Source organism: Mirounga leonina, unplaced genomic scaffold (genome assembly GCF_011800145.1).
Source record: "Mirounga leonina isolate KUSES-001 unplaced genomic scaffold, KU_Mleo_1.0 Mir_200, whole genome shotgun sequence".
NCBI lineage: Eukaryota > Metazoa > Chordata > Mammalia > Carnivora > Phocidae > Mirounga > Mirounga leonina.
The window spans coordinates 24,807,475-24,832,653 of NW_023270503.1; the positions used below are offsets into that span (position 1 = coordinate 24,807,475).

At 35.7% G+C, this 25,179-nt stretch overlaps 1 protein-coding gene across 1 annotated transcript; it reads right to left on the reverse strand.

The window, feature by feature from the left end:
• Nucleotides 1-5,718: 5,718 nt before the first annotated feature.
• FBXO47 (F-box protein 47) lies at nucleotides 5,719-24,975 on the reverse strand. Its single transcript, XM_035027390.1, has 11 exons — nucleotides 24,877-24,975; nucleotides 22,041-22,250; nucleotides 21,443-21,613; nucleotides 18,685-18,761; nucleotides 16,841-16,918; nucleotides 15,661-15,769; nucleotides 11,996-12,172; nucleotides 10,731-10,877; nucleotides 9,932-10,074; nucleotides 6,841-7,000; nucleotides 5,719-6,167 (listed from the first exon to the last, which is right to left on the reverse strand). The coding sequence occupies exons 2-11, from the start codon at nucleotides 22,222-22,224 to the stop codon at nucleotides 6,055-6,057; spliced, it is 1,359 nt and encodes a 452-aa protein (XP_034883281.1). The 5' UTR covers nucleotides 22,225-22,250; nucleotides 24,877-24,975; the 3' UTR covers nucleotides 5,719-6,054.
• Nucleotides 24,976-25,179: the final 204 nt, after the last annotated feature.

Sequence of the window (25,179 nt, forward strand, 5' to 3'; positions counted from 1 at the left end):
AGCTGTTTAGGGGATATCAACACGAGCAGTACTACGCCTATGTGGTGGTATGTAAGAGCAGGAGGTGATCTGACAGCTATGCTAATGTAGGAGGCGTGGGTCGGAACATTAATACATTCAGGGATGATCTTCCGTTATCTGGGGAGTCCTCGACATGACATTTCCCACTAAAACATTCCTCTGAGTCTTTGGCATGACTTCGTGTTTCAGACTAAAGTTTTTTCTACTGTAAGGCGAGTGTCAGTGTTTTGGAGGGGTCCAAGGTACACCGTTAATTACAGTAGTATGGATCTTCAAGTTTTAGTCTCTAACCAAGTTCTCTCTGAAGTTCTTTTATGAGCTCAAGGCTCTTTAGGCTGTATACGTGCATAGCTGGAACCACTAAACAATTCAGTGAAAACAAGCAGCCAGGTTCAGTTATAAGTATTCAGTCAGTAAATAAATATGTCATACCCCATTGATACATATCACTGGTATTGCGTGCAATGGAAGGACATAGAAAGAGTGCCCATATTACTTATGAAATATTATGGTTCTAAAAAATAAGTGATTATGTTTTGGAAGAAATTTTAGGACTTTGCGGCTATATCCATTGCTATAATATGCCAGCTTATAATAGAGTTTTATGGTGTTCATCATTTCAATATTTTTTTAATTTCACATTTAAACTCTTTGTATACTGGCATATATTGGCATTTCCATACAGAATAAAACACCGGAAAAAGTTACTTCTGTAATATGAAGTTTTGTATAAATTTTACAAATCTGCCATAAGGCAATCCTGTCCTATAGAGTGGGTATTGTACTTGGCCCACATTAACGCAATAAAAACATCTCTAAATAATTGTAGGTTACTTAGAAAAAAATTAATGTGGCAATACACTAATTCCTGCTTTCTTGACAAAAAAATAGAGATTTGTATGGGAAAGTGATGTATTTTATTTCAGGAGAAAGAGGGTATATTTTCGGAAATGGTTAAATAATGGAAAGAGAAATGTTACTAAGTTTTGAGCCACCTAAGACTCATTGTTCTGGGTATACGGAATCAAATCCAAACTTGTTGAGTTTCCAACTTGGCATGACATGATTTATTAAATTTCAGAAAATGCCTTTGCTTTTAAAGGGCTTAAATTAGCATTATTCAGACTTCAAATCTCCTAAAAGTATCGTTTTAATTTTAAATTACTCAAAAAAAAGGGAATTTCCCTTAATAAAAGACTTAAGCATAGTTGAAGTAGAAAATTGTCTTTGTGGGCACCTAGGTGGCTCAATTGTTAAGTGTCTGCCTTCGGCTCAGGTCATGATCCCAGGGTCCTGGGATCGAGTCCCGCATCGGGCTCCCTGCTTGGCGGGAAGCCTGCTTCTCCCTCTCCCTCTCCCCCTGCCTCTCTCTGTCAAATAAATAAATAAAATCTTAAAAAAAAAAAAAAAGAAAATTGTCTTTGTAAATTACATGCTTTGGCTTTAACACACTCCAAATACTTGCTAAACCTAGAATGACCTCTTCTAAATTAGTTTTGCTCCCATCAATTTTAAACAACCAAAGTCATATATAAAAGAGGAAACAGAAAAAGCCATTGACACAACTTCCATTATGAACTCAAACATGCTAAGGCAGATACCTTTAGACATATTTAAGAACTTCTTTGTTCTTAGAAAAACAAATCTTGGGGCGCCTGGGTGGCTCAGTCGTTAAGCGTCTGCCTTCGGCTCAGGTCATGGTACCAGGGTTCCTGTGATCGAGCTCAAGATCTGCTCTGTGGGAAGCCTGCTTCTCCCTCTCCCACTCCCCCTGCTTGTGTTCCCTCTCTCGCTCTCTCTCTCTGTCAAATAAATAAAATCTTAAAGAAAAAAAGAAAAACAGATCTTGTGGTCATGGGAAACTGCAGGTAATCCACAATATTTAATTACATATTTTGTTTTTTGAAACTGATGTTAAACTATGATAATTGTAGTATTTGGAACATTAATTGCTTGGGAATTTGGTCTCTGAATTAAATAGCAGAATAGTATAGAATACTGTTCTACTTACAGATTATTGTTCAATTTATGAGCTGTTGCTCGTAAATGAAATTATTTAATTAACTTATATACTGTAATACTAAGCACAAATATACATAGATATGTAGCTAATTGCAACATTTTTTTTTTAAGATTTTATTTATCCATTCGACAGAGAGAGGCACGGTGAGAGAGGGAACACAAGCAGGGGGAGCGGGAGAGGGAGAAGCAGGCTTCCCGCTGAGCAGGGAGCCCGACGTGGGGCTCGATCCCAGGACCCTGGGATCACGACCCGAGCCGAAGGCAGATGCTCAACAACTGAGCCACCCAGGTACCCTAATTGCAACATTATATTAAGATGTTTTGTGTTTTGATCATGGTAGAGCTGTAACTAACAGCTTAAATAAAAATAAGTTCTTCCATAAGAAATAAAGGAATTATACTCAATGACTTGCATAATAACAAACTCTATACAAGTTAGAATGTTTCTAATTTAAATTTTATTAATATTAATAAATAACAAATTAAATAAAATTTAGCAAATATTAATATTTAGATATCAAAGACATTTTGCCATAAATACAATACTTTAAAAATAACAGTGCATATTTTTCACTTTTGTACATATCTATAAGAAAGCCTTTCGAGGGCTAAACTATTTTTTTTTTAAGTCTCTGGTTACTTGAAGAATTTTCTGGAATTATATTTGCTCTCTTGATGAAAAAAAATTGTGTTCTTGGTACTTCAGCACTTTTTATTTTAACCTAGAGAAGACTATCCAATACAGCTGTCTTTCAGGTCATCTTTCCTATCTTAGTGATGTTTCAATAAAGCAAGGAGGATATGTCCATAACCTGATTTCTTACAGGTTTCACCGCTACCTGCTAGTGGAATTGAAAAGAAATCTGTAATCATGTAATTGAGTACTATTCACTTAAAGACACTGACTCTCAGGTAATAATCACACAAAGAGGTAAAGGTTTGTTTTTTATTAACATAAGATGGTTCTCCCAGTTGCATCTTTCCCTGCACACCTCATGCTTGCTCTAATCTCCACTTAAGGTGGATGACTATCCTGGCAATAAAACCTTTGTTCTTATCGGAAGAACAGGAAGAATGAACTAAAACATCAAAGCACTGGAAAAAGTGTGAAATAGGTGTCTACTGTTCATGCTATAGAGAGCCACCTGATAAGCAACCACTTGAACTTCTGGAATGATTAAACCAGTTCCCGAATACAGTAATTTACTGCCTGCATTGTGAATACGATAAAGAAGTTGAGGGATCAGAAGGGCATGAGAAGGAATTATCAAAAAAAGTGTTAAGGATAGATGTTCCATGGTTTCTTAAGGTATAGAGTATTTATCACAAGATATAAACATTAAATTAGTTTCTAAGAAAAGAAGTGTCCTTAGTTTATTAGTATGGTGTGTGTTTAGAAACAACGGTAAGATAAATATAATGATGTGTCATGCGGCTTGCTTCCTAGTAGAAGTAAAATTCAGCCTCAAATGAAAGTCAAAGGAGACTGAGGGAATCACTATCAAAAGGAAAAAAAGAGCTAGAAGACCAGGTCAATCTTTAATCTAGGAGAAGAGATAGGATAAATTATCTGACCTGTTAGCAGCTCACGTTGTTATGTTATGACTGCTCTGAAGTTGGTTAGAAGTGGACAATCTCCTAGTAATTTTAGGCTATGCATTTTGCCAATACTCCTTCTTTGGTGGTACTATGAGTGTCTGTCACTTAAACATTGATACCAGTGATAACAATATGTGCTTTTGCAAGTTAATCTCCCTCTTAAACATTTGATATCACACTTTATTCCTAATGACAAATGCATTTGGCAAAAAACAAAACAAAACAAACAAAACAAAAACCGGGCTGCTGAATTGAGGAAATTGCAAGTTTGGTTTTAGTGATTTTATCTATTGATAACTGAATTAAGAACTTGTCAGTTTACTTTTTATTGGTAGCAAGACGATATCCTTTATCTACTGCACCCAAAGAATGAATTTGATTTTTTTATGTTCCAAATTTTGGGAGAGGGTGAGATAATAATCTCACAATTATCCAGGATAATATAATAATATGTTTTAAAAATTTTATAGCAGCAGTCATGTCCGTTTAAGTGTATAAGGAGATTCAAAATCTGGGTCAAAAACATGTTAAGTTAAACCATGCTTCTTTTGTAAACCACTGTGGGGACTTAGATAATTCAAGGAAACTTCACAAAGCCAAATTTCTTTCTCTAAGAGAATGAAACAGTGTCTACTGAGTGAAATACTGAAAATATTCAGTTTACATTAAAATTTTTACTTTTTCCTCTACTTTTCTTCACCCTCCCCCAAATAATCTAATGGGTACACTGTTAACTTGGAATCACCAGTGTTTTGATAAATAAATGGATTAGGCTTTCCAGAGCATGTACAGGAAAAAGAGTGAAAGAGGTAGAAAGAAAGGCTAAAATCAAGGTATTATTTTGTATTCTGGTATCTGCCAATTTTTAATCTTTATAATTTAATTGTGGGTGAATTCTTAAAATGAGAGGAAGAAAATGAAACCAGGAGAAAAGCAAGAACTTTGTTTCTGCATGAATATGCAAATACTAAACTCCAGAGAAAAAAATTCCTGCCACGGATGAAATTATGGTTGGACGATTCATCAGGGAAAGGTAGTTAATTTCTGATATTTTAAAAACTAAGGTAAGTGCTTTTGCTACTGAAATATAGTAACATTTTGTTATCACAATTTATATTTTTCTCAAAATTTTCACTCTTCCTGAATCCTATTAAACTCTTGGCAAACACTTGAGAATTTCCCACAAATTACACAATTTACATCCCACTTATGTGGGTAATTTCTATATTTTCTAGTGCTCCTTTCCTTCCTCAGCTGCAGAGGTGAGTTAAGTCAAGGGCTTAGGAAAAGAAAGCCAGCCTCTGAGAAGTCCAGTGGGAATGGGTATGCCTTCAGCAGAAATATAATGATCAAACCCAAAGAGAAGAAAATGGGAGATCCAGGAGGGCCCCAGCATGATTTCAGCCCCATGAGACACTATTGGTTTCTATTTTAATAGTAAAAGCGGTGGGTAAATGTTAATCAGACTGAAATAGTCCTGGAGCTTCTTTGGAATCCATTTACTGGAGTGAAACCCCACTCTCTCAGGGCGGCCCTCACCATGCATGCTGCTACCGGGTTCCTTCGAGCCCCGCTCTTTAAGATAGGGAGGAAAGTTTTAGGAAGAAGTGCAAATTATCTGTGAAGATTGTTCTGGCGGCAGAATGGGTACTTTCTTTCATTTTATATTCTCCCTTATTTGCGACATTTTACTCTAATCTCCAGGAAGGAATAAAAGATGACTTAATTGTATTAAGACAACATATACTTTCCTCTATTTATAGACTTTTGTCTTAAAGACGGAAATGTGTATGTGTGTGTGTGTTTGTATGTATACAGATATACAGACATACTTATATATGTATGAATATGTATATACACACATACTTCCTTTGGTTTTTGATCTGTTAGTTCATGTAAAACATCAACAAAATATAATGTTCTATAAGGTGGTGAAAAAATGTGATTTATATCTACACATTCCAAAGCATCATATTGCAGATCTTTATCAAGCATTCTAGGTTATGTCTATACAACCTAAGCAAAGCGAACAGATACAAGCCATTTAGTGAATTTGAGTCACCTCTACTTACAAAACAGAATTTTCTCTTGCTTCAAACATCCACACATACAGGTTGGCCCCCGATTCTTGGACACTAGTGCTCTATTTAGTTGGGTGTTAGGTTTACCAAAATCTGGAGAGACACAGCTTGTTTTCTGGAGAAATCTCAAAACACTCTTGGGTTTGCCTGTAATTTTTATATTAATAATGGTGCAAGCAGTTGCTTCTAAAATTCTGTGCAGCTTTGGAGTTGTTAGGTTATTTAGGTGATAAAAAGTCCCATGGATGCTATTCTTTGAGTGTGGAAAAGTAGAACTCTTCCAATTGTTTGTTCGGTGAGGTATTCTCTAAATGCAAGGCTTTCTGAGTATTTAGGTAGAGAGAGTATTCATGGTCAAATACAAGACCTCCTTATGGAAGTTTGCCTGAGCGTGCACAAGATGGAACAAATTCAGAAAGCTTCTGTCGTCTTCATCACGGTCTCCTGTATGCCACACACAGGAGTGGACAGTAGGGAAAAGAAAATGATGGTTAAATTTTCAAATATATGATTTATTTGGAATAAAATGTTCCAATTTTCCCTAAAAATAGGTAACAGAAGACTAGTTAGTGATCTTTATTTACTAAGTCAGACATTAACCACCAAAATCAGGGAACTATATAAGAGCACTGAATAAGAAGTCAGAGGAAAAGGATGCTGGTCCATGCTTTACTGCCTCTAACTCTATGATCTTGGGCAAGTCAAGTAGTGTCTCTAAGCCTTAGTTTTCTCATCTGTAAAATAGGGTTGATTATCATGTTGGCTAACTAATAAAACTCTACAATAGTATGTGTTGAAACTAAACAATATAGGGCATTATTATGATGATTAGGATAGTTGGTAAGTGAGCAAGTGAACATTTTGCTGTGCAAAACTGGAACTGGTTCCTTTCAGAGCAGACTCTTCAACTTTAGGTTTTCCATTGAAATCCATACAAGACTTAAAAAGTAGCAAAACCAAGAGCTAAATATATCTCATGGAAAAATAAACAAAAATGTCTGCTTCTTCTATTCTTGGTTTAGAAATAAAAGTCTACATGGAATTAGCGCTGTTTTAAGTGGGGACTAGAATGCATTTTAGTCACACTTGTGCACCGTCTACACACACACTCACTCACCGGACATAACTGCCTGCAGCATTTCCATTATAACACATGCAAATGCATTCGCCACACTCTGCAGGAAGTTATTTCTCTCCATGGGAGTGCTAAAGACTTTACAGACTTTTTGCATCATTTTAACTGCCCAATCCATGCAGTATAGTTCTTTCTCACACACCTGATTTAGATATAAGAAGAGTAATGGTAAAGCTTCATGTGAAGAAAACTGTAGAATTTGAAAATGGTATTGACAATGATGGTTTATGACTTTACATAATTTATTACACATGACATCATATTGAGTTTATAAGTGGGAAATGCTCTTACATCTAATTCTCCTTTCCTTTCAAATGGTACAATTTTAGTGGAAAAAAAGTGTCATGTAAATAAAAGCTTTGTCCAAGATTATCATGGCATATTATTCATTAATGTAAGAACTAATATTTCAAATAATTGTTAAACATATCAAAAATAAGACTTCTGCTCATTCATTCATTCAGTTATTATTTATTGAGAAGATGCTAAGAGCTGGAGAAACAATGGTTAAGCCATAAAGACAGGGCCTCTATTTTCCAGAAATCCAATAAGGGTGACAAACAGGCAATTTTAATAGGCAAGAGAACTATGGTCTTATCAACTCTCCACCTTCAGAGTTGTAGGGAATATTTATCTATTATTTAAAAGATAAAATATTTAGGGACGCCTAGGTGGCTCAGATGGTTGGGCGTCTGCCTTTAGCTTAGGTCATGATCCCAGGATCCTGGGATCAAGCCCTGTGTCTGGGCTCTCTGCTCAGCAGGGAATCTGCTCCTCCCTCTCCATCTACCCCCTCCCCCTCCCCCCGCTTGTGCTCTCTCTCTCTCCTCTCTCTCGCTCACGCTCTCAAATAAATAAAATCTTTAAAAAATAAAATAAAGGACAAAATATTTAAAGATTACATGTTAATAGTTAAAGCTGGCCAAAAGGAAAAAGGTTTATTTACTAACATTCTAAACGGCCAATTTAATTCACATAGCCAAATAATATACAGCATGAAAATAAACCCTATAGTAGTGTAACATTTAGTTATAATGTAAACCTGACAGGAAAGATTTGTTGACTATGTACTATGTGTAAGGCACTGTTCCAGGCACTATGAAAGAAATAAGTCACCTAGTCTGGATGTCAGAGAGCTCTCAGTCTCTTCTGGGAGACGACTTACCCTACACATAAAATGGCTTCAGAACACTAGTAGTAAACGAAGATGAAGAGAAGACAAATCTGAGGCCACTTAGAGAAAATTAATGATCAGCACTGAGATGTTTATCAGAGGTTTTCTAGGGAAGTCACCCTCAGTGACTTCCTCTTCATTCTACTTGCTATAGCGCTGCCAAAGTACCTTCCAAAAACTTCAAACTTACGTCTCTCACCTTCCTAAAACTTTTCAGCAGCTCCCTATTAGAGCATGTGTTCAAGACCCACAGAATGGCTGACAAAGTCCTTCCTTACCTAGCCTCTCCCTTCCTCACCTCCTTCTCCTTTGCACATTTTACTCCAGAAATAATACTGAGCTGCTTACAGTCCTACAAATATAGCCATGCAGTTCCATCTCTCTCTCTCTGAGGCAATCTGCTTAATTACTAAAATAAATATTTACATTGAGAATGTAGTTAATTTGGTAGCTTTCTTCACGGTTTCACATTTTAAGAAGAGCCACAGAGGTTTCATTCATGTTTTAAGCAGTTGGTTTGGTAGATTCTTGTCTCTATTCCATTGATTCCATAGTCCATCAATCATTCCTCACACTAGTCACCTGGAAGACTATTCTAGTGCTTTTGAAGCACTGGTTGGGGTGGCATCTGTGATGGTAGCCAAATCAATGAGATTTCTATGTAACACGTGCAGGTACACGCTTGAATAATTTGCGCGCGCACACACACACACACACACACACACCCATCTCCCGGCAAACTAAACTCCTATTCATTTTTAAAAACCTATTTCTACTGGGGCTGGGAAGCCCTGTCTGTGCTATATTCGCCCAATATTGGCCCACCTCTGCTACCTCTGTTTGTATCTTTTTGTATATACATTTTTGTACTTATCACACTGAATTTATTTATATATACCTTGATAGATCTGAAAAGACCTTAAGCAGCTTTTGGTCAGAAATTTTTTCCATTAACTTCCATAGTCTTAGAATTTCACACAGTGTATGGCCCATAGTAAAACACTCAATTTGTGTTAAATGAATGAATATTAAATATATTTTAATGTTTTATTTATTTATTTTTTTTGACAGAGAGAGAGAAACGGGGGTTGGGGGGCAGGGCAGAGGGAGAGAGAAAATCTTAAGCAGGCTCCACATCCAGAGCAGACCCTGATGCTGGGCTCAATCTCATGTCCCTGAGATCCTGACCTGAGCCAAAATCAAGAGTTGGACACTCATCCAACTGAGCCACCCAGAGGCACCTTTAATGTTTTCTTTTTTTCTTTTTTTTTAAGATTTTATTTATTTGACAGAGAGAGTGAGAACACAAGCTGGGAGACAAAGGGAGAGGGAGAAGCAGTCTCCCCGCTGAGCAGGGAGCCCGATGCAGGGCTTGATCCCAAGACCCTGGGATCATGACCTAAGCTGAAGGCAGCCGCTTAACTAACTGAGCCACTCAGGCGCCCCTAATGTTTTATTTTGAAAAACATTTTAACTATACAAAAGTGGAGATAATAGTATAGTGAACCTCTAATATCCATTCCCCAGCTTCAGCAATTACCAATCTTGTCTCCTCTCTACTACCATTTACTTTCACATCCTCTCCCTGCTGCCCAATGATTATTTTGAAGCAAATCATAAAAGCTGTTTTTAATGGAATTTTAAAAAAAGAATATAACTCAGCAGAGCTGTATAATGAAAATATGGACATTAAGTGGGGAGAGGTTAATATAAGGAATGATTCCAAGTATGATCTTATATTATATATATTTAAAAAATTTTAAATATACATAAAATATATGCTTAAATACTTATTCTTTCAAAATGTTTTGAACATATTTCAGTTCCTTCAAGACAGCTCCCTGGTAGGTCAACTATAATGTTAAACAACTTGCTAGAGAAAAACTTGGTTTTACTTACCAAAGCCAAAAAGACTATCAGCTTTGCCAGTTCAATGGCCCGTCCATTCACAGCTTTACTAGCCATGAAAGTGAAACAGATGTTGTTCCCACTTAGGATTAGGAGACGTGCATTATTCTCTAGAAGCCACTCACGGGGAACCACTTATATTAGAGGAAGAACAGTTATTTAGTGAGAAATTACATAATAGCTCTAGTAAACATCATTAAGTACATGCAATATTATATCACCTTATTGGAAATACAACTAGAGCCAAGGGAAAAGCACAAAGTGCTTTGGTTTTGTAATTACTGCATTCAGCCAGAGATAGAGATTACTGCCAAGTTATAGTGGCTTTTACAAATGTCCTAGCAATATAGTCAAAGCATTTCTCCTACACATATATCAAAAGGCAAGGTAGTCTAATTCTGTGTAAGGAAAGAAACCTTATAAACTTTAGAATCTAAAGGATTCTGCAGGAATGGAAAAATTTTTTTTCCATCTGTGCCAGCAGGAGAGGGCTTTCTTCTTACACAACCTAGGAGGTTGTTTGTGAGAATTTGCAAAATGGAAATAACTGAGCTATTTAAATGTGAAACTTTCAAATAATAATAAATACATATTTATTGGCAATTGGAGGAAAGGAAGTTGATTATATGCATTCTCTTCAAACATATACCAAACTCTTTAAATATTTTAGAACATTTAGTGATTTCGAATAGGCAATTCCTTTGTTACCTATAGAATTGTCCTTACAATTTTATAACTGTATTCGAAGAATATATTTCTACTACTCTGTGTGGTCAATATGTGCTTTTACCTGATAGTTCATCTACAAGACTGATAACATCATCTGCCGTCCACTCTTTGGTGTTTGTGTCATACAGTAATTTAATAGCATCAGCCAAACCTTTCAGACTGGATTCATCTGTAGGTCCTTCTATCATTTTCTGCCAAACCACCTGTCCTGGATAATTGAAACAAAAACCAGGCTATGACAGAACAGTTGGCTTTGTAATAAAGACTTCATGGATTGTTTAAAAAGCAAACTGGATTGCATTACAGAATCCCATTTGCTTATATATGCTACTTTCATGATGAAAAGTCAATTCTGATAACAGTATAAGTGTGACTGTCTCTGACTGATGTGACGAAGTTTAGCAACAATTGCTACATGAAGTAAAGAAAAGGTAGTTTCACCAAGTAGAATAGTGCTTCTAGTTCAAAGATAATGCTATGCCTGTAACAAAAATTATAATAGGGGCGCCTGGGTGGCTCAGTCGGTTAAGTGTATGCCTTCGGGTCAGGTCAAGATTGGGCCCTCTGCTCAGCTGGGAGCCTGCTTCTCCCTCCCCCGCCACCCCGCTTGTGCTTTTCTCTCTTTGTCAAATAAATAAATAAATAAAATCTTTTAAAAAATTATAATAGGCAACTGATGTAATCGTACTAAAATCAAATGAAATCTATTGATATCCTTCCAAAATGAGAACATGTTGTATTTGAGTACCTTCCAAATATTAAATATATCAAAACACAGTAATCCAGCCAATTTCTGAATATTTACCTATGACCAATTCTCTATGTGAATTACACAAAACAAAATCTGATCCCAGATCGGCTTCCTGCTGCTACTTTAAACTGGTTACCTCCTGACATAGGTAATGTGAACCAAAGAACTGTACGCTAATTTTAACATTAATCTAAGCAAAACTTAATCAGAAAGGCAAAAAAATGCACATAATCATATTATGCACCCAAAATTAAGTAAAACATCAATTTAACTACTACTGTGCTTTACAGACACTATTATTACCTTCCAGCAGCAAACATAATCTTGAGGTAAGGTAATGTTTAGAAATGTAGTGACTTTTAGGTATACCAGAGATGATAGGAATATATTTGGTAATGGCCTGCAGTCTTGAAGTTTAAGTTATGCATAAGCTAATGTAGTGTACATCTATGAAATCATGAAACACAGTTTAATCATTAGGAATGAGGAAACTGAGCAGGTACAAAAAGATACGTTCCCTAAAGTAGAGGTAATTAACGTTTTGTAACATACATCCCTAAAAAATGTATGCTCACCATCTTGAGGAGATATTGGTCCAAAGATGATATACAATAATCTTGCCTGATTCACCATTGGCCATGGTTTTAATATACGTGTCAACCAAAAAGCAGAATCACTTCGATGTGTCCAGTGATCAAGCAGGACGTTCCTACAGAACAGTCTGATCCTTAACTCCAGTTTTCGGGCACTTCCTATGAAGACAAAAGAATTGTAAACCATTCTTCCTAGAAAGGCTGATGTGCACATTGGATATGCACACAGTGGATATGGTCAGTGATAGACATCTGTAATATACTTTGTACTGAAAGTATTATTTCATTTTCCTCTGTAAAAATTTTAGATTATCAAGGGACTATTTTTTAAACAATTTTATTGAGATATACTTTACACATCATACAATCCAGTGGTTTTAGTATATTCACAGATATGTACAGCCAGCACCAAGTCAATTTAGAACATTTTCATCACCTCAAAAAGAAATCCTGTTCTTTTAGCTATCACCCCCCATCCCTCCATTCTTTACCATCCCTAGACTTAAGCAACCAATAATCTACCCTCTGTCTCTAAAGATTTCCTTTTTCTGGACTTCATACGAATGAAATCATATAGTATGTGATCTTTTGTGACTGATTTCTTTCACTTAGCACGTTTTCAAGTTTCATCCATGTTATGGCATCTATCAGTACTTCCTTCATTTTTATGGCCAAATAATATTCCATGGCATAGATATTCCTCATTTTGTTTATCCATTCACCCGCTGATAGACATTTGGGTTGTATCCACCTTTTGGCTATTACAAATAATGCTGTTATTAAGATTTGTGTACCAGTTTCTGTGTGGACATATGTTTTCATTTCTCTTTCGGATATACCTAGGAGTGGAATTTCTGGGTCATACAGTAACTCTAAGTTTAGTCATTTGAGGAACTGCTAGACTGCTTTCCAAAGTGGCTGCACCATCTTACATCCCGACCAGCAATGTATGAAGGTTCCAATTTCTCCATATTTTCACCAACACTTGTTGTTATCTGACTTTTTGATTTTAGCTGTCCTAGTGGGTATGAAGTAGTATCCTGAGTTTGTTTGCCTTTTTTAACAGACTTATTGAAATATATATAATTTACATACCAAAAAATTCACTCATTTAAAGTGTATAATTCAATAGTTTACAATCTATAATATTATTGGGGCTGGCTCAGTCGGAAGAGCATGTGACTCTTGAAGTTGAAGTCGTGGGTTCATGCCCCATGTCAGGTGTAGAGATTACTTAAATAAACTTAAAAAAATCTATTATATTATTAATTTTTTAAAATTGTGGTAAATATATTTATTTATACATATATAGATATATATAACACAAAGTGTGCCATCTTAATCATTTTTAAAGTGTACGATACAGTGGCATCACTTAATTCATAATGCTGTTCAACCATCACAACTGTTTATTTCCAAAACTCTTTATCACCTCAAACAGAAACTCTATAACCATTAAGCAATAACTCCCCACTTCCCTCTGCCCCCAGTTCCTGATAACCTCAAATCTGCTTTCTGTTTTAATGAATTTGCCTGTTTGAGATACCTCAGTTAAGTGGAATCACAATATTTGTCCTTTGTTGTCTGACTTATTTCACTTAGCATGTTTTCCAAGTTCATCCATTTTAGCATGCATCAAAGCTTCTTTCCTTTTTTTTTTTTTAAAGATTTTATTTATTTATTCATTAGAGACAGAAAGAGGCAGAGGGAGAAGCAGGCTCCCAAGGAGCAGGGAGCCCGATGCGGGACTCGATCCCAGGACCCTGAGATCACGACCTGAGCCGAAGGCAGATGCTTAACCATCTGAGCCACCCAGGTGCCCCTTCTTTCCTTTTTATAGCTGAAAAATATTCCATTGTATGAAGAGACCACATGTTGTTTATCCATTCATCTATTCATTGATGAACACCTGGGTTGTTCCCACTTTTTGGGTATTGCGAATAATGCTACTGTGAACATTGGCATACAAGTATCTTTCCAAGTCCCAGCTCTCAACTCCCTTAGGAATAGCTAGGAGTGGGGCACCTGGGTGGCTTTGTCATTAAGCGTCTGCCTTCGGCTCAGGTCATGATCCCAGGGTCCTGGGACCGAGCCCCACATCGGGCTCCCTGCTAGGCGGGGGGCCTGCTTCTCCCTCTCCCTCTCCCCCTGCTTGTGTTCCCTCTCTCACTGTGTCTCTCTCTGTCAAATAAATAAATAAAATCTTTAAAAAAAAAAAAAAAGAATAGCTAGGAGTGGAATTGCTTGGTCATATGACAATTCTATGTTTAGCTTTTTGAGAAATGGTCAAGTTGTTTTCCATAGTGGTGGCACCATTTTACATTTTTATACCATTTATGTTCTACTTACTTGTAGATAAGACAAGAGTAAATAGAAAGTCCACCAATGATCTAAGGCCATATGAAGTAAGTACCCCTTGATGTATTAAGCCAAGTAACACAGCATCAGGAAAGGCTTTATAGAGAAAGTCTGGCAAATTGGGTCTTAAAAGATGAAGAGAGATGGTATTTTAGAAAAAAAAAATGAATAAAAGACATGAAGTAGAAATGCGTAAGAGATATGTGACACAGTGAGGAAAGTGATAAAGACTACTCTATGTCAAACTGATACAGAGAATAATGGGGAATAAATTTGAAAAAGTAGATTAGGATGAGAATGTGAAGGCCTGTATAAACAGTTTGGACTTTATTTTGATGACATCGGGCAGCCAATAAAAGGTTTGGGACATGATAAATCAATTTTGTTATTGTTTCATTGGGCTTCTAATCTGCTTTTTTGATCCATAATTTGTTTCATAATGAAATATCTCAAGCTGTCAGAAAAGCAGAGATACTATAACAAATATTGTGTACCAGTCACTTAGCTTTGTCAAAGCTTTACTTTTTGCTATATTTGCTTCAGATTTTTTTTTTAAAGATTTTATTTATTTATTTGACAGAGAGCGACATGGGGAGAAAGGGAACACAAGCAGGGGGAGTGGGAGAGGGAGAAGCAGGCTTCCCGCAGAGGAGGGAGCCCGATGCTGGGCTCGATCCCAGGACCCTGGGATCATGACCCGAGCCGAAGGCAGACGCTTAACGGCTGAGCCACCCAGGTGCCCCTATTTGCTTCAGATTTTTAAAAAAATAAATAAAACATGGGGCACCTGAGTGGCTCAGTCGTAAACTTTAAGTAAAGTAAAGCCACCCAGGCGCCCCATGCAGTCTTAATTAATAAAATATTATTAATACAGCTGAGCCCTCTGAATACTTCTTTCTCTAATCACATGCCATGTTTGCCTCACAATCTAATTCAGTGTTTATCATCCCCTTATATTTCTTTGTCCTTTTACTACATATGGATGTCATGATTTTCTTTTAAATATACTTTTGAACTCTGCTTTTTTTCTATTTTTTTTTTTTTAAGATTTTATTTATTTATTTGACAGAGAGAGACACAGCGAGAGAGGGAACACAAGCAGGGGAAGTGGGAGAGGAAGAAGCAGGCTTCCCGCCGAGCAGGGAGCCCGACGCGGGGCTCGATCCCAGGACCCCAGGATCATGACCTGAGACGAAGGCAGACGCTTAACGACTGAGCCACCCAGGCGCCCCGCTTTTTTTCTATTTTAATATCTGTATAATATTATCTGTGAATTGTAGTTTTTTTACCTGGTTTGCTGCAGACAACAGTCTGCATCTTGCGGGAGAGATTAGTCAGCTCACATAAGAAGATATATACACGATGGCACTCGAGTTCATCCCAACCTGCTGTTAAGGTCTGAGAATAATAAAATAAAGGAAACATTACGGATGTTCAGACCATCAAATCAAAATGTAAGTCACTGCTAGCTTATGAGCATAACTGCTGTAGCACATGATTGAGGTGATGTGCAACTTTTATCCATTATGGAATGTTCAGATTAATAAGAAAATTTACATAAACAAATCCTAGAAATGCTCCAAAACCCAGTTTCTTTTTGGTTGTAAAGGGAGTATCCTTTCAAATGGTACCAAATCCTGAACTCTGACAGTGTGGGTAAAGTAACAAAGGCCAAAATCCTAGAACACAACATTAGATATCTGACTCACAACCATACTGTGGTTTAGTTTTCAACAGAATCCCTTTGAGGTCCTCTAGTTACCATTTATGATATTGCTTACAAATGATAATGATCTCTTTTTTTTTTTTTTTTAAGATTTTATTTATTTGACAGAGAGACATAGCGAGAGCAGGAACACAAGCAGGGGGAGTGGGAGAGGGAGAAGCAGGCTTCCTGCTGAGCAGGGAGCCCGATGCAGGGCTTGATCCCAGGACCCTGGGATCATGACCTGAGCCGAAGGCAGACGCTTAACGACTGAGCCACCCAGGCGCCCGATAATGATCTCATCTTAATGCGACAATTATGAGCATTTACTAATAACATTTTGATGTGAACGAGCAAAAATTTTTTATTAGGACAAAGTTTAATAATTATCTTTGAGCCAACCAGAATGTACAGTTAAACATACATGAAAAGGAAATTCAAATGGTACGTCACTCTAGTTAGACTTTGAAAAGGTTGATTAATCATAAATTTTTCTTAAAACAGTTGAATTGGATTTTAGTAGTTTAAGAATTAATCTCATTCTCTGTGGAAGGACATAGAAGAAACTGCTAACAACAGTTACTTCTGTTGAAGTCAACTCAGTAGACCAGAGACAGGCCTTGATGGTAGAGTTACTTTTCATTTTATACAAGTTTGTACCTTTTGAATTTTATGTAAATATATGTGTTTATATTACCTGTCCTTCTTCCCCCAAAAGCAAAAATCTATCTTAGAAGAGGGATGGTAGGAAGGCAAAAATGTACCTGTAAAAACATGCCATAACATGGTAATCCTAAACATTGGATAGGAGCTGCACAGCCATTGAATTTAAAACAGGAAACCTGTAAAGAGAACAACTATTAATTCCTCTTTTTCAGTGGAACTGTACAACGACTGGACATTGAAATTTAATGGAAATATGCAAGAATTTTTCAGTATTAATTGAAAATAACTAAAATGCTAACTAATTAGCATTGTGTTACATAGGTAAGATCACAAAAGAAATACAAAACAGTCTATCTTAAAGGAGTTCATAAATACATGCATGTGAAATTATTTTGATAATTCAGGTTAGAATATACATAAATGTTAAAATGACTAAATATACACTGTATCAGATACTGTGAAAGCAGAAACAAGATAAATTTGGGAATGATCAAAACAGCTTCTGAAGCATGTGAAAAAAGCATTGTCTTAAAGTAGGATTCAAATGTAGGAAATGAGAGGTGACCTGGGTGGCTCAGTCATTAAGCATCTGCCTTTGGCTCAGGTCATAATCTCAGGGTCCTGGGATCAAGCCCCGCATCGGGCTCCCTGCTCCACGGGAAGCCTGCTTCTCCCTCTCCCACTCCCCTTGCTTGTGTTCCCTCTCTCGCTGTGTCTCTGTCAAATAAATCAAATCTTTTTTAAAAAAAATATAAGGAATGAAAAAGATAGGAAAGATAGGTGAGGGGAACAATAAGGACAAAATTGTATAGTGGTAGGAATAAGAAGCTTTATGTGGGAAGAAAGATACGACATGCTTAACTGGGCTCAATGTAGTAGGGAGTAAGGCTGCATTGTTAAGAAGAGCCCTAAATACCAGCTACAGACTTTAGACCTTATCTTGCTGAAATTGAGTAGCTACTGAAAGATTTTTTAAGTAAGAAAATTAACTCAATGAAAGGGATGAATAACCTTGATTCAGCATACAGAATGTCTTGGGAAGTAAAGAAATAGATGCAGAAAGATCATCTGAGAAGCTGCTGTAATAATATAGACCTGAACTCAGTGCAAATACTGACATGAAAAAAAGCTAATGCATCAGAAACAGTTTGCATACTACTGAGTGTAGAACTGAACCATCAGTGTTGGATGTATGTTTGAGTTTGTATAGTGAAACTCAAAACTTATACAGAGATTATGCCTAAACACATGGATACACATTCAAGTCATAAATCATCATAAACATTTTATTTTATTTTTAAAATGTTTTAAAGATTTATTTATTTATTTTAGAGAGAGTTAGAGAGAGTGTGCATGTGTGCGTGGGAGGGTAGAGGCAGAGGGAGAGGGAGAGAGAATCTCAAGCAGACTCCCCATTGAGCGCCGAGCCTGATACAGAGCTCAGTCCCACGACCCTGAGATCATGACCAGAGCTGAAACCAACAGTCAGACGCTTAACCAACTGAGCCACCCAGACGCTCTCAAAAGTTTTGTTATTTTAATATTAAAAATACTTTCCTATGTTTTCATACATTTATAAACAGTAAGATTAACATTCAGAAATTATTTCATTTTAATAAAATATCTAAAACACTTTAAAACAGCCTCAGGACTCTCATGTAGGATAAAAAATACTTTTATACTCTGATAAATCTAATAAACTTGAATGATATTCTTAGGTATACATAAAAATTGTTTTATGATAAGTAAAAGACTACTATATTTTGGTGTTTTATAATCTCTGGGTACTTGGTATAGTATTAGATTATCATCAATCAATTATTAGTACTAATTCATGAAATCCTAATAATTGAAGATGGATCTAAAATGAGTGTAAGATATTAATAAAAAATATCTTTACTAGAAATCAAGACTGTGAACCAACTGAGAAGTGTGATCTTACTTCTGCCAGTATCTTGTGAATGTACTTTAGTCTTTCCCTTGTGGGTAGCAGCAACGTACATCTTTTAAATAGCAGACCTGAGGATGTAAAGAGACACATGAAAAAAATGACAATACAATTAATGTAAGAGTACCTGTAAAGTACAGCATAACATTTCCTTGAAAGTCAAGTATGGTAAATCACAGTGGACTGCGAGCTGATATGGTTCTGAAGAGGAAGTTTGGGAGCAAGGGTACCAAACACTTACAATATATGGTGTTTACCAAGTAACTGTGATGTCCACTAAGTGGTATAAAATCTTACAAAAATGATGAAATTGATGTTATAAGACAGATATTGAAAGTATTTAGATTTAAAAAGATATAACAACAGACACAAAGATACACTAGTGGAACTGTCTCTTTATTCTATAGAAAACAGATTCAAATATTTCTTGAAATTAACATGTTCACAAAGGAAAATGCTTTAAGAGCTTTTAATGTAAAACATGGAAAGAATGAGAAAAGTGATTTTGTATTCCTTTCTCCATATAAAATTTTTTTTAAATCGTAAGTACTTAACATTTCAGAGGTTAGAAGTTATTTTCACTCACAGAAAGTATCCAGTTTGGATGAAATATTCATTTCTTCCTTCAAAGATATCCTTTTATGGGGCATACATGTTAAGAATGTATAGAATTTTGTGTTCAGATATTTTAAAAAAGAAAAAAAACCAGTGTGACATATAACTTGAACTACAGTGACAGAAGTGTATGATTTGTTTCCTCTAACTTCATGTGTTCTGTTTTCCTAAAATGGCAATACATTGTTAACATTCCTATAAGGGCAATGTTTTCCTTACACTAAAAATAAGATTTTTGGTAGGAAAATAAATACCTGAATATCATGAATTTCTCCATTTTTATCTTCTCTGCATTTACTTTTTTTTTTTTAACATATATGATAGCTGCTTTATATAATTCTGTAGAATCTATGGGAATCCAATTTATTTTTAGAAGTTGCTATGTTTGGACAACACATGACCAGAATTGAGTTTGAATATAAACCCTCCTTATTTTTGTACATAAAAAGACATTTTCAGTGTTTGGTTTTTAAGCTGAGTTCTTTTCCTTTCATGTTTGGCATCCAGTCCCAAGGCAGATCATAGCTGGGGAAGTGTAAGCTATAATTGTATGCTGGTTGCTTTTTCTAATGTAAAACTCCTATTTTTAAGGATTGCAATTTACCATAAAAACCAACACTGGCTGACTTATTTATTTTTTTAACACAGGTGCTCTGCTATACCCTTTAGAGACCAACTTTTAAAATTTCTTCCTACTAAAATAGAGTCAGATGTAATGTTCTTTTCACACTGGCCATCTGCGCTGTCTTGTACGAAGAAGCAAATTAAAATTTTTAATCTTCAGAGCACAGAATTCTGGAAATGTTATTTTAATGTCTGAAAACAAGAACGGATCAGATAGGAATGGCAACATGAGAAAATGGTAAGTACATCAAACATTTACCTAAAGAATCAGTCATAAGCCAGGTGTCTGCACCAAAACTAAATGGAAGGTTGAAATCATTACATGAATAAAACTGTTTTTAAAAGCTGGCTATTAAGATCAATACATATTTGTATTTTTCACTGAATTATCCAAATAATTATCTTAATGCTTTTTTGCTTCTTTGAGCGACTGAGTCTTGGTCAGGGAGAAAAAAAAAATTCTTTCAGGTCAAAACCAAAAAATAAGCTCTTTTACTGTACCACTTATTCTGCAACTAAGGATGTTTGAAAAAAGATATTTACAATGACATGTAGCAAAAAGTATTGCTATATTCTATTACAGGCTTTACTAAGTCTAATCACAAATACTGAAACCAATAACACTGTAATCAGATTACATACCTTTCATTTAATCTTACTAATCTAAATATAATAGTAATTTTATTAATATCAAATATACTTTTATATATTTACACATGGATATAGTCTTATTTTATTATCTTAAAGCTAGATATCGTTGGGCTACTAAAAGGTAATAATTATTTAACTTCACTATTATGCCTTTATTTAAAAATTGAAAACATCACCTTAATTTTTGGTTTTATTGCTATGCTTCGGTTAATTATAAGGTAGTTTCATAATTAAACTGGTGCCACTAGTCAAGTCAAAATTAGAATTTTATTTCAGCACAAAATTAGAATCTTATTTCAGCACATCAGTGAATGGGGTGAAAGACATAGATGATTATAAATCAAGGGAAGAGATTATATGGAATTTCCTTTGATAATTTATTATAGCATAATGAGTTATTAGTAAATGTGTGGAGTACTTAAGAAAAACACATTGTTTCTGATAAGAGAATAAGTGATCTTCCACCATAATGTGTTTACATTTCTTTTCAATTTTAAGGACTAGATTATGGTTGAAAGAGAAAAGAAGTTTAGAAATAAAACTCATTAGATCCACAGGAAGTAAAGCATTGAAAATACATCAATTTCACTGGTAAGCCACCCAGACAATAAGCAAAGGTGACACTGTATGCACATGAATCACAAGGACTGATACTTTACATTAAAGTGCATTCTCTCATCTTTAAAGATACGTATAAGGGACTATTATGGGAAAGTCTTCACACTAAAGAATAAAAGCATCATAGAAATAGGCACACTTTAAGAAATATCCCATTTCCCACAGGCCTTACAGAATTGTTTAATAAAATCCCCTTAATTAAGTGTAGTTTTTTACTTGTTACAATTCTCATTACATAAATTACCTAGAGATCTGTAATGTTCCAGTATGGCAGAGTCTTGTCTCTTGCTAGGCAGCTCAAGGTTATGAAAATCCTGTAGTAAAAGTCTTTTGCTTCCTGACGAGGTTGAAATATAATTAATAATGTGCTGGCTGACTGTTTTGGACACCATGCTTAGCATGCTGATATCCTTCACTACCAAAAGAAATATATATACATATATATATAAATAGCTTAATTACAAGAACATCATTATTATTACAATCTATTAACTTATAAGTTAGCTCATTAATAATATACTAAATAATAAAATATATAAAAAAGTGGGGAAAAGGGGGAAAATCTTAAAATTGTTTTAAATCTCCTGTTCAATGAATTGGAAATATTCAGGGATGTAACAGTCAAGTTACATGTTGTTATAATTAGAGGCATGCTTTAAAGAGTTTGAGTGTCATACTTTCTTCATTGTACCTCTTACCTAACAATGATGAAACTTTAGAAAATAAACATAATGTAAATACCATTAATATTCTAGCAGAGCCTAAGATGACAAACTAGTTCTTGAGGGGGGAAAAAAATATTCAAGTGTTTATATAGCCTACTCATAGTTCCCAGACCTCACCTGACAAATATCTTAAGATTATTTGGAATATTTCCAATGGCAAGGCTTTAAAATTTCCAAGCGTTGATAAGGGCTGAGAATCTGAGCCAAGGGTGTTGGAAAAATAGCTGCTGGATCGACGATTACTACGTCTATATTTCTGGTTGGGAATCAAAGTGAAACTGGTATTTACTCTAGATGCCATCCTTTTTCTTATCTCATGAATTTATCCTGGTTAGAAAAATAAAATACAAGAGACAAAGGAGAAAGGAAATTATAGCAACAAAGAGCTGTTTTTTAAAATGAAGAAGTTGATACTTTGATGGGCAATAGCTGTCTATCTATTTACAAAACTTTTTTTTTAAGTGATCTCTACCCCTATCGTGGGGCTCAAACTTATGACCCCAAGATCAAGAGTCACATGCTCTACTGACTCAGTCAACCAGGCACCCCTCTATTTACAAAACTTTTAATATAATGTCCAATTTACGGAGTTCCCACCAATAAGAGTGTATTTATTCATCTCACATGATATTAAATGTTTAAGTCTTTTCCCTCTTAGCCAAATATTCTAGATAAAGAATTTTAGTAGAGTAAGAGACATGTATTTGGATGAGATATAGTCTAAGAAAATATAGAAAATCTTTAAAAAGTAAAAGATTTGACACAAAAAACCAATATAACAAATTCAAAACATTCAAGATCTGTCGATTAGTATGTTGCTTTTATAATCTTTACCTTCCAAAAAAATATCAAAATATCAATGTACCTTTAAAATTTTGTAGTAAAGTTTTTCTGTTTCTTTAAAACTGAGTACTGACATTTTCTTTGTTGGAAACAGTAAAAATAGAGATAAGAAATAGAAATTCCAAGTTTAGACCTTTTAAAATTTACGAGTTCTAAAAGATTAAGATTACAATACTATTACCAATTATGTGCTGTGCTGTATAACACAAACAGTGAAATTAAAGTCTTGTAAAATTAAAGACTAGAATAAATAAATGAACAATGATTTTCATCCTAATTCCACTTTTGGTTACTTATAAGTCTTAGGAAGGGCCTACACAACTTGATTTTGAAGTGAACATTTCTTAGACAGAACTTATTAAAATCACTGATAATTTACTTACACCAAAAAATAATTCTTAAAAAAAATTCATAATAGGCAGTGACTTTGTGTCACTATTGCTCCAATTCAGAAAACATTGTCTTTTGTATATGTACATGTGCACGTACATGTACATATACATAACTACAACTCCAATCTAAGGCTCCCTGTTTCTGAAGTAACAACTAAGACATTTCATCAAAGAGTTACAAATATATTTGACCCAAATGCATTTTCTCCTTTTGTCACAAACTTGCTAAAATCACATTGTTACTTATTCATTTAAAAGGTTACATATCAACTTAAAATTAGTTATACATTCAAAAACATGGCCAAGAAATTTAGTTCTTAGTGAAAAACGTACTGTGAACCTCCTTTAAAACAATACCATAGCACTTTGTTTTAGCATTCCATGAGCACTTAAATTAGAAGCTATTTTAAAATAATAAGGGCGCCCGGGTGGCTCAGTCGGTAAGCGTCTGCCTTCGGCTCAGGTCATGATCCCACGGTCCTAGGATCGAGTCCCGCATGGGCTCCCTGCTCAGCAGGAAGCCTGCTTCTCCCTTTCCCACTCCCCCTGCTTTTGTTCCCTCTCTCGCTGGGTCTCTCTCTGTCAAAAAAATAATAAATAAAATCTTTAAAAAAAAATAAAATAAAATAACCAATAAAATTACACAAGTAACATATCCCATGTCAAAAAGTTTATAAAATACAGCAAAACAAAAAGAAGACAATTAAGTTCACTTATAAACACTTTGGTTTATATCATTCCAGAATCATATATATATATATATATACAACTATATAGAGAATATATATATATATTCTAACAAAAAAAAATCACTGTTCATACTATTTTGTAATCTGCTTTTTTCAACTGTAATTTTAAGTAAAACTAATTTCTTTCCATGTCAATAGATACTTCTACAAGTATATATATTTTAAAGGCTGCATGTAAATCCACCAAATGGAAGAATGTTGATTTATTTAATCCATGAGGTTGTTTTTAACTTTTCACAGTAGGCACCTTAAAGCATCTTCATTGTAATAAAATTATAAAACTGGCCTAGGATTTGTCCTGTCTCTGAGGAACGTGTAAAGTGAGACTTGGGTGGGGCCTGTGGGCTCTTCACAGACTCACTGACACCTGGGACCCAGGGGACTTCAGCGTGTCAACCACTGAGTGTGTATATTTAAACCTCCGAGAATTAAAACGCATTGGGCCCATTCTTTTAACACCGAAGTCTCCTCTTATAATTCCTTATTTTCCTCACTCAGACCTGGACGCTTTGGGGGGAATGCAGGCTTTTCTGAAAATCCTGAAGGTGTAATCCCAAACTATTTCGGGTTTTCTCCCCCCCCCCCCCAAGAGAACGAGAATCACTGACCAAAATAATAGTAATAAAATGTTTCCATGCCTCCGTTCCACCCTACTCGTTATGGACTGTGAAAGGCTTTGAGGGCCTTCTTGGCTGAACTCCCCCCCCTTTCAGAGAAAACCGTCCAACAGCAATTCACCGCGATTTGTATTTTGTTCCAACCTAAGAAAACCCTTAAAAGAGACCCACACATCTGCTCGGGTATTGGCCCCAAACACCTCCAGAGACGTAAACCAGGGACACCATAAAGCATAAACTGGCCAATATAAGAATCCAACCACATGGTGATGCATTTTTTACCCCCTTCAGTCCATGAAAAGATGAAACTATCTCAAGAAAGTACTGGGGAAAAAAAAAAATCTCTTTTTACCACAGATTTTGACAGTTTTCCGGCTAAGGAATCACAGGCAAATGGGATTTAGTTGTTCTGCCCCACCATCCTCAAATTTCTTAATGTTTAAAAAAGAAAATATCTCCTCAAGGTTTTCCCGCCGGCTTGAGGGCGGGTCCAGCTCCAGTCGGCTCCGGAGCTGCGTTCCCGCCTCGCAGGCGCCCCCGTGGCCTCAAGAATATTTTAGAACCCTCCCAGGAGCCCCAGCGGGAAAGAAGCCCCGCCTCCTCACGACTAGCAAGACACGCCCCCCGCTCCCATAGTGCCCTCCTCCCTCATGAA